Genomic DNA, 11,105 nt, shown 5'->3' on the forward strand with positions numbered 1-11,105 from the left:
ATTTTTTAATTCTTTGAAGTTTAGTTTCTAACTTACTAATTTTGGTTTCTACCAATATTCATTCTCAATTTATTACCTCTTTGAATTTTTAATTTTAGCCATTATGTTTGATATTAGATTATTCTTTTTCATAAAGAGCAGCCAATTCTTGTTCTATCATTGTAACATCCCATGTAATCTCACTGAAGATCAGAAACAAAGTTTTTTAAGGTCTCAAACCTTCTCCTTTAACCACCGAAAAGGTAGTCTCGTACATGCCTCTTTACTATCCCTGTGGAATATCCTGGATTTTTCAACTTATTGACTCCTGGTCTGAGTGAAGAGAATTTTTTTCAGAAGTGTGATGTAAAGTAATTCACAGTCCCTCTTTTGATCTAATTTAAATAACTGAATGCTAGCTCTTCTGTTTATAATCCATTTCTGACCTTTGGACCCATCTGCCTAGCTCCTAGCTCTATAGGCTCTGGTTTCAACTCATACTACCAGGGCACTCTCCCACTTTGGGCTGTCTTGGTAGATATTCTACCCTAGACAGGTGCTGGTCACCTATTTTTTTTTTTTTTTTTTTTTTTTTGCTGTACGCGGGCCTCTCACTGCTGTGGCCTCTCGGGTGGCCGAGCACAGGCTGCAGGCGCGCAGGCTCAGCGGCCATGGCTCACCGGCCCAGCCGCTCTGCGGCATGTGGGATCCTCCCGGACCGGCGCACGAACCCGTGTCCCCTGCATCGGCAGGCGGACTCTCAACCACTGCGCCACCAGGGAAGCCCCTGGTCACCTATTCTTGACTCTTGATGGGCATTCAGGAAGTTACAGCAAGAAATGTTTCACAGATGGTATCTGATACAGTCTAGTTAAGATTAATGGGGAATAAAAGTACTTTGCTTAGAAATAATTATCCATAGATCTAAAGTCAACAAAAGTCTCTACAACAAAAAATACGTAATTTTGCTGGGGGAGGAGGAGGCTTGAAATAGATCAGAAAACACTTTCACATTAATTGTTCTTTTCATATACTTCAAATTTGTACTTAATGCCTTTCTCCTCCTGGACATCAGAAGGAACACCTGGATATCTGTAAAAGAAAAAGATGTATAAGTAAATATTATGCAAATACACTACACATGCAAATAGTAAGAAAAATTTCAAACTACAGAAAGAAAATAAAAAGTATAATTCTTCTTCCTTTCCTTCTAACTCCTAGTTTTTCTCCCCCAAACTAACCACTGTTAGCAGTTTCTCTTTTATGTTCCTACTCTGTCACCCAGCTAATATGAAATTTCTTAAGAACTTTCTGCAAGTCTTACATTTGGTGTCAAATCTCTTGTGTGAGCAAAGAAAAAATGAAACACAACCTTTAGCTGTTAGAGTGGAACTGAAGTTGTGTGTGGTGCATGGGGATTCCTGATTTCTGTTTAATCAGTGGGCACCACACTGCTCTAATTCCCCACTGTGTGGCTTATTTCATATCCTTTACTAGAATCACTGTTTATCTGATCTTTTCTACTCCCTAACACTCACTTAGGTGTGTGTTTCCCTCAGCTTCTAAGTCAAAACCCAGGCCCTCCTTTGGGTATATACTTAAAAGTGGGATTGCTGGATCATATGGTAGTTCTATTGTTAGTATTTTGAGGAAACGTCATACTGTTTTTCCTAATGGCTGCATCATTTTACATCCCTACCAACAATGTACAAGAGCGCCAATTTCTCCACATCCTCGCCAACACTTATCTCTTGTAGGGGTATTTGCACTTCCATGTTTACTGCAGCATTATCCACAATAGCCAAGATATGGAAACTACAGTGACAGATGAGTATATAAAGAAAATATGTATACATACAATGGAATATTATTCAGCCTTCAAAAAACAAGGAAGTCCTGCCATATGCAGCAACATGGATAAACTTGGAGGACATTATGCTAAGTGGAATAAGTCAGTCACAGAAGGACAAATACTGCATGATTCTACTTATATGAGAAATCTACAATGGTCAAATTCATAGAAACAGAGAGTAGAAGGGTAGTTCACAGGGGTTGAGGGAAGGAGGAAACAGGGAGTAGCTGTTCAAAGGGTATATAAAGTTTCAGCAAGATGAGCAAGTTCTGGAGATCTTCTGTTTAACGCTGGGCCTACAGTTTACAATAGTGTATTGTACACTTAAGCATTTGTTGAGAGTAGATCTCATGCTGTGTTCTTATGACAACAAAAAAATTATTTTTCACTGAACACCACCGCCCCCCCCTGCCCCCCAAAAAACTCCAAACCCGGGTCTTCCACTGAAGGCTCTTCTGACCACTCTTGGCCACAACCCTAATCTTGGGGCACTTCCGTAGGTTTGTGCTGGCTGTATCCACTGTGCTCGAGGTGAGGGGTCAGGAAGACTTGCTTTAGTCAGGCTTGTGTTTGAATCTGGTCTGCTGTGTGACACTTAGCTATCAATAAAAAGTCTTCATCCTTATAGAGAATTTAGCACTGTGCCTGAAATATTAAGTGCTCTACAAATGTTACCCATTAATGATATTAGTTTGTTTTGTCCCCCTAACTATTTTCTAACCTCATTGTAGGCAGAGATAACATAGAAAACAAATTTAAATCTCTTATGATACCCAACAGAATGCTGAGTAATAATAGGAATTAACCTTTTGTTGACCAATTAGAGATTATGCCATTTTGAAAAAATATATAATTAGAAACATGAAATAACAATAGCATAATAATATGTAAGAAAAAAAAAGGAGAATATATTTAAGAGGAAGAAGGTATGTTTCTATTTACTAGCCATTTCCTAAGCTGTTTCTGTTCTACTGTTTTAGTAGCAATATAGTTTTTTCTTTGTTTAAAGAAATGATTTTACTAGGCCAACTTTAAACCACAATTTTACTTTCTTAGATGAGTCACCAAAAGCAACATTTACATTTGTGTGTGTGTGTAAAATTCTCAAGAGTATCAAGATTGTCAGTTAACAAGATAAAAGCAAAGTATCAAATCAAAGCTATTTCTAAAACCATGAATAATAATTATTTAGAAATAACTATGCTATGGGCTAGATATGGTCACTAGTCATGGTAACAATGTTTATTTTCTCTGTGAAACAAAAATTTAATTCTGCTTAAGATTAATTTTACTTTCCACAATATTCACATATTCAGTCTGTTTTAATAATGATAACTACCTCATAATCATAATTCCAAACTTTTCTGAAGAACAAACTGTCTAAGAGCAACCTTTGAACTCCAAGTTTAAGTCTAACACGATTTGGAAATACCACCTATTTATTGTGAACCACCCAGATAGATGGTCTTTTCTAGAATCTTCAAGCATTAAAGAAGCAAATGAATACAAATAATCATAAGATCTGAACTGACAAAGGATCATGAGAATAATGCAGAGATGATCTGATGGAAGGTCTAAAATAGAGGTAAACAGAGTTCCTGGAACAGGTATCTATAAGAACCAAATCATAACTAAAAATGATGACTCTATAGGAAGCACAGGCTCAGGAGGAGAGGGATCCACAAATAATATGGACAAATATGCCAGGATCCTGTTGGACAGTCAAGAAATAATGGGAACGGAAGAAGAAACATCAGCCCATCTAAATCCTACTTCAGGTGTCTACTGGTGAGGGGCATCTGTCCCAGCTCTGGAGCCAATTACTGCCTCAAAGGCCTCTTCTGGTCTTTAACCCTATTTGACTACATGGTCACATGAAAGGTTGTTAACTAGAAGGAGAAGTCTGTTTGGGGCTCATTAAGTGGGAAAACTGCTGCTATAAAATATTTCGCTCTGATGGTTTGGTCGGAGCCTAGTGTGAAATAGTCTGAGATAGAAAGACTTCTTCCAGGCAAGATGAATAAGGGCAGAGCCTTAATGGACAGGCTGGCATGGTGCTGTCAAAAAAAATTACTGCACTGACAGTGACCCACTGGGAAAAAAGGGAGACACAAAGTAAAACCATCTTACTTTGTTAATATTCTGCTTTTAGACTTCTACCACTTGTGGCTTCATCTACATTTTAATTTATTCTCTTCTTGCTTCACAGTAGTCCTCTTTCATTTTTATTTCATTATACTGGTGCTTTTATTACCAGGAAGTTTGGTGTTAATAAAAGATACTGTGTTTGAACTGAAACCTATGTAACCACAAGAGGCCTAGGATAGGGATAATGGAAGTCTAAACAATTTGTGGGTAGCTGTGGGGAAAGAATGGAGGGGAGTAAAGAATGATCAGAACTCATTTCTGGACAGTAGGGAGCAATTCTCAGTTGCCCAATGTAGAGAGATTTGGAAAGAAAGCTCCAGAATTGAGCAATGTTACAGACGTCCAGGGACAAAGCGTATTCTCTTTGCTTCAGAGGTTTCCTTTTTCTCTATTTCATGAAAGATTTATACTACTTCATATCTCCCTTATCCCTTAGGGGATTCCCTCCATCCCATGTTAAAGAGGCTGTTACTACGTTGCTACAGGCTTGAAAGTACAGATGACCATGATGTGCTGCAGTGGAAGAAAGGACTTTTTGTTTTCTTCCATAGCCTTGTTTAGAATGTCCATTTTGGAGCAATTTCTTTGAATTTTGGCTTTGGATAGCAATTTCCTATCTCAGTCTATTCTCCATTGAAAATTTCTCAGACATTTAAAGAAGAATTAATACCAGTCCTTCACAAACTCTTCTAAAATGTAGAAGAGGAGAGAGCACTTCCCAGCTCATTCTGTGAGGCTAGCACTATCCTGATAGCAAAGCTAAATGAAGACGTTACCAAAAAAAAACCTATGGACCAATATACCAATATCCTTATGAATATAAATGTAAAAATCCTCAACAAAATATTAGCAAATGGAATTCAGCAACATATAAAAAGGATTATACATTACTACCAAGTGGGATTTATCTCAAAAATGTCAGATGGGTTTAACAGAAAAATCAACTGATGTAATATGCCATATTGATAGCATATTAAGTATTAATTATATATTTTGTCTTATTAATGACAAAAACCACATGATTATCTCAAGAGACTCAAAAAAAAGTATTTGACAAAACCCAATACCCCTTCATGATAAAAACACTCAATGAATTAGAAATAGAAGAGATCTTCCTCAGTGTGATAAAGGGCATGTATGAAAGACCCACAGCTAACATCGTATTTAATGGATGCTTTCTCTCTAAGATCAGGAACAAGACAGGGATGTCTGCTCTTGCCGTTTCTATTGAACATCATACTGGAGGTTCTAGCCAGGACAATTAGGCAAGAAAAATAAAAAACATCCAGATTAGAAAGGAAGAAGTAAAACTATATTTGCAAATGATATATTCGGTATCTAGAAAATCTGAAGGAATCCATTTACAATCAGAATAAATGAGTTCAGTGAGGTTGCAGGATACAAGCTCAATAAACAAAAATCAATTGTATTTCTATATAATAGCAATGAACAATCTGAAAATTAAGAAACAATTTGATTTACAATAGTATCAAAAAGAACAAAATATTTAAGAATAAATTTAACAATGAAGTGCAAGGTTTGTACACTGAAAGCTACAAAACATTGCTGAAAGAAATTAAGGAAGATCTAAATAAGTTGAAAAGACATCAAATGTTCATGATTTGGCAGTTAATACTGATGTGATGGCAATACTCTCCAAAGTAATCTACAGATACAGTGCAATCTCTATCAAAATCCTAGCTTGCTTTTTGGCAGAAATTGACAAGCTGATCATAAAATTCATATGGAAATGCAAGGAACATAGAGTAGTCAAAACAACAAAGAACAACAAAATTGGAAGACTAGTACTTCCTGATTGCAAATGTTATTACACGGCTGCAGTAATCAAGACAGTGTGGTTCTGGCATAAAGATACACATGTAGATCAGTGGAATAGAACCGAATGTCCAGAAATAAACCCTCACATTTATGGTCAACAGATTTTCCACAGAGGTGCTAAGACAATTCAGTCGGGGAAAAGAACAGTCTTTTCAACAAATAGTGCTAGGACAACTGGTGTGCTGCTTACCAAAGAATGAACTTGGACTTCTTCCTTATAGCATATATAAATTAACACAAACAGATCATAGACTTAAATTAAGAGTTAAAACTATAAAACTCTTAGAAGAAAACACAGGAAAAAATCTCTGTGAGCTTGGATTAGGTAATGGTTTCTTAGGTATGAAACCAAAAGGACAATCGACAAAAGAAAAAAAATAGAAAAATTGGGGCTTCCCTGGTGGTGCAGTGGTTGAGAATCCACCTGCTGATGCAGAGGACACGGGTTCGTGCCCCGGTCCAGGAAGATCCCACATGCTGCGGAGTGGCTGGGCCCGTGAGCCATGGCCGCTGAGCCTGCGCGTCAGGAGCCTGTGCTCCGCAACGGGAGAGGGCACAGCAGTGAGAGGCCCGCATACCACACACACACACAAAAGAAAAATTGGACTACATACAAATTAAAAACCTTTGTGCTGCAAATGATTAGGAAAAGTGAAAGTCAATTAGGAAAGTGAAAAGACAATTCAGATAATAGGAGAAAATATTTTCAACTCATATATCTGATAAAGGACTTGTATCCAGAATATTCAAAGAACTCTTAAAACTCAGTAATAGAAAGATAAATAACCAAATTTTAAAAATGGGCAAAGGATGTGAATTGATATTTTTCCAAAGAAGATACAGTATATAAATCTCCAATAAGCAACTGAAAAGACGTTCAACATCATTAGTCATTAGGGAAATGCAAATCAAAACCGCAATGAGATACCACCTCATCCCTACTAGGATAGCTATAACCAAAAAGGAAGACAATAACAAGTGTTGGCAAGGATATAGAGAAACTGGAACCTTCGTATGTTGCTGGTGGGACTGTAAAATGGTACAGTCACATTATCAAAAGTTCAGCAGTTCCTCAAAATGTTAAACTATATGACCCAGTGATTCTTCTCCCAGATTACACCCAAGAGGAATGAAAATATACATCCCCAGAAAAACTTGTACATGAATGTTCAAAACAGCATTACATTAACCAAAAAGTGGAAATAAATAAAATGTCTACTAACTGGTGAATGGATAAATAAAATGTAGTAAATCTATACAATGGAATTCTTTTTGGCATGAAGTACTGATACATATTACAACATGGATGACCTTGAAAACAGTATGCTAAGTGAAAGAAGCCAATTCCAAGAAGGACTTCATATTATATGATTCTGTTAACATGAAATATCTAGAATAGGCATATCTATAGAGATAGAAAATAGATTTAGTGGTTCCTAGAGCCAGCAGGGGAAGGGAATGGAGAGCAACTGCTAATGTGTACAGGGGTTCTTTTTGGATGGTGAAAATGTTCTGAACTTAAGATTGTGGTGATGGCTGCACAACTCTGAATATACTAAAACCATTGAATTGTATACTTCGAATGGGTGAATGTTGAGATGTGTGAATCATTTCTCAGGAGATGTTAATATTTTCTTTTCTAAGAGTCAAAGCCAGAATTGTATTTGTTTTAAGTTATCAAGGATCTTGAAGGGTCATAGCTTTGGAAAGAGGTCTAATCGAGAGTGACAGGGTTTACAAAGGTATTTAATATGAAGCTGATTCACACAGTAATCTATTCTTTTTGTTAGTAGCAAAAAGAAAGGTAAGAAATGACGGATAGCAGAGATCAATATCCACATAATGTGAGAATCAGCAATCTAAGCAGTACAAGAGAAAATAAGGTGGGACAAAGAAACACAGCTGATTTTATAAAAAATATATATATATATGAAATCAATGTGATTTTTCTAAGTAGTCACCTTTGGAGACTATAAGCAAAAGCCTGTACTTTAGCTGTTTAGAAACTTTTTAGAGTTCTTAGAATTTCCAGTTTTCTTTAGACCTAGTTAAGAGCCCAAGAAAATCAGTCACAAACTTCATTTGATTTGAGACAATTACCTATATTACTCTGTAAAGTAATATACTTTATTCTAAAGCTTGGCCATCCATTTATTCAGACTTGGCTCTGAATGCTGCTTTTAGGAGGTATTTCCAAAATCAAACTTGCACTCAAAGAATGACTGTTTTCAACTGAGAGTGTTTGAAAGAATGTGTTAAGAGCTAGTCTAAAAGTGTTGATATAATTAATCTTCTATTCTGCATAGACAACAGCTGAAAAGTGCTTTTAAACTAAAATGTTTTCAAAAGCAGACAGTTTCATGCTAAAATCAAAGTAAACTACAGAGTAAATCAAGTGTAACATCTTCTTCCACCTCCACCACTAAGTGAGTTCCTTCATCTTTCACCTGAACTACTGTAACTGGTCTCCCTGCTTCACTCTTTTCCCCTCCAGCCCATTGCCCATAAACAGAAGAGTATCACTCTCTATTCAGAACCCTCTAAACCTGCCCTGGGTCTGATCCCTCTTGGTCTCCCCCTCGCTCACAATGCCCACCATGGCTTTCAGGTTCAGGGAACATGCCAGGCTTCTTTCTGCCCTCAGTTCTCTGAGCTAGCTACTTCTGGTTTCCGGAATGCTCTCCTCAGCCCTTTGTGTGGCTGGCTTCTTGCCATTTAGATCTGGTGTAGACATCACTCTTCAGAGATGACTTCTCAGACTACACAGTATCTACCACATCACAGTATTTCAATTTACCACACAGCAACTCTTTGGATGTTTATCTATTATTTGCCACCCTCCTCCTCTACTATAAACGATGTAATCTCCTGGAGAATAGTGACATCATCTGTCTTGGTAAACACTATCCCCAATGCCTAAGACAAAGTGTGATGCTAAATAAGCACTGATTTTACAGAATGAACTAATGCCTATTCTCTATATTTCAGTGAAGTCATTAAAACCTGAATATTTCCAAGTCTGTTAAAGCAGATATCCAAAAATTCCTATAGTTTTTGTCTATAAAACACATTGCTACTTCGAATTCAATCTGAAGAGACATTCTCTATTCTATAATTCTTAAGCAGGAAAGCCAAAGGTGCTTCAGACCAATTAATAACATTTTACTTACTCTGGGATAAGTTTATATTTTTCCAAATCAATTTCTGGAAAAAATGTGTCACTTTCAAATTCCTGCATGATCCTTGTCACAAATAGTCTAAGATGGCCTGGCTTGTTCATGGCTTCCTTTGAAATAAAACAAAAGACATCAATTTCCTTATTTATCTGTGTCAAAAGTTATAGAAACTCTAATATTTTTGCTTTAATTACATACTGCAATTTGTACTAGATATTAGAGACATGCTATATATCTTGTTACCTCCAAAGCATGCTATTTAATTATCCTATTCTTTAGTTTGGGACCCTGCAAAGTATGACTTAGTGGGGAATGGCCCTAATCATTATCAATAATTATAAGGGTGAGTTCAAACATACTCTGGGCTCTAGTTTGCTTACATGAACTCTTTTCTTCATTTTAAGCATTCAGTTTTGTCTTTTATCTTTGGTTGTTGTTTAAGAATTTAAAACCCCAAATTATCTAGTTATCCTCCATAGAAAAAATTTACATATGTCTATATGGATAGGATAGTAATTTCATGAGACCTTGACAAATGAAAATCCCAAGGGCATACTTACTACATATACATAAAATTTAATGCCTCAGTTTCTCAGCAGATAGTTACAATGCGAGTAAGTAATTTATTCTGTCTCTTGTTGCTAATGATTACATTTGGCATTATATTGGTAATGACTTTTCTATTACTGCCTACAGTACTATTTATAGTTTATACAGAAAAAAAACTGCCCTGGAACAACTATCTTAAAATTCTAATACAAAGTCAGGAGTCCCAACTGCAACTCTAAGAAAGCAATAACTCTTGATTTTGAAATAGCTTTTGAAACAAAACAAAAACACATATACATATAAATTCAACTCTGTGTAATTCTTAAAATTCCATACAAAGGGCATAGAACAAATTTTACTTTTTATTTTCAATACTATGGCTTACATTAAATCATTTATTCTCTTGCCCCAATCAAATCAGTATTCTACCAATTCTTACTGTACCAAAAATTAGAAAAATTGAAGGGACTAATTACAGCAGCATTTGAAGATCTGTATCAAAGTTAATGAAATATGGCCCAACTTTTCTTTCTTTTTCTTTTTTTAACATCTTTATTGGAGTATAATTGCTTTACAATGCTGTGTTAGTTTCTGCTGTATAACAAAGTGAATCAGCTATACATATATATATATATATATATATATATACCCTCGTATCTCCTCCCTCTTGCATCTTCTTCTCACCCTCCCTATTCCACTGCTCTAGGTGGACACAAAGCACCCAGCTGATCTCCCTGTGCTATGCGGCTGCTTCCCACTAGCTATCTATTTTACATTTGGTAGTGTATATATGTCCATGCCACTCTCTCACTTCGTCCCAGCTTACCCTTCCCCCTCCCCATATCAAGTCCATTCACATCTGCATCTTTATTCCTGTCCTGCCCCATGGTTCTTAAGAACCATTTTTGTGTTTTGTTTTTTTTAGATTCCATATATATGTGTTAGCATATGGTATTTGTTTTTCTCTTCCTGACTTACGTCACTCTGTATGACAGTCACTGGGTCCATCCACCTCACTACAAATAACTCAATTTCGTTTCTTTTTATGGCTGAGTAATATTCCATTGTATACATGTGACACATCTCCTTTATCCATTCATCTGTTGATGGACACCTAGGTTGCTTCCATGTCCTTCCTGGCTATTGTAAATAGAGATGCAATGAACATTGTGGTAAATGACTCCTTTTGAATTATGGTTTTCTCAGGGTTTAAGCCCAGTAGTGGGATTGCTGGGTCATATCGTAGTTCTATTTTTAGTTTTTTTAAGGAACCTCCATACTGTTCTCCACAGTGGCTGTATCAATTTACATTCCCACCAATAGTGCAAGAGGGTTCTGTTTTCGCCATACCTTCTCTAGCATTTATTGTTTGTAGATTTTTTGATAATGGCCATTCTGACTGGTGTGAGGTGATACCTCATTATAGTTCTGATTGCATTTCTCTAATGATTAATGATGTTGAGCATCCTTTCATGTGTTTGTTGGCAATCTGTATATCTTCTTTGGAGAAATGTCTATTTAGGTCTTCTGCCCATTTTTGGATTGGGTTGTTTGTTTTTTTG

At 36.4% G+C, this 11,105-nt stretch overlaps 1 protein-coding gene across 2 annotated transcripts in view; it reads right to left on the minus strand.

Annotated features, from left to right (window-relative positions):
• Positions 1-833: 833 nt before the first annotated feature.
• Positions 834-11,105, minus strand: part of DHFR (dihydrofolate reductase) — a 25,708-nt gene continuing 15,436 nt past the window's right edge. Inside the window, exons 5-6 of one of the 2 annotated variants that reach the window (XM_024119455.2) lie at positions 8,989-9,104; positions 834-1,071 (exon numbers count right to left, since the gene is read on the minus strand). In XM_024119455.2, the coding sequence (XP_023975223.1) occupies positions 993-1,071; positions 8,989-9,104 (195 nt within the window). In that variant the 3' untranslated portion in view covers positions 834-992. The remainder of the gene's footprint in view (positions 1,072-8,988; positions 9,105-11,105) is intronic. The other variant, XM_024119461.3, reaches the window with a different exon arrangement.

The sequence above is a fragment of the Physeter macrocephalus genome, chromosome 8, assembly GCF_002837175.3.
Source record: "Physeter macrocephalus isolate SW-GA chromosome 8, ASM283717v5, whole genome shotgun sequence".
Classification (NCBI taxonomy): Eukaryota; Metazoa; Chordata; class Mammalia; order Artiodactyla; family Physeteridae; genus Physeter; species Physeter macrocephalus.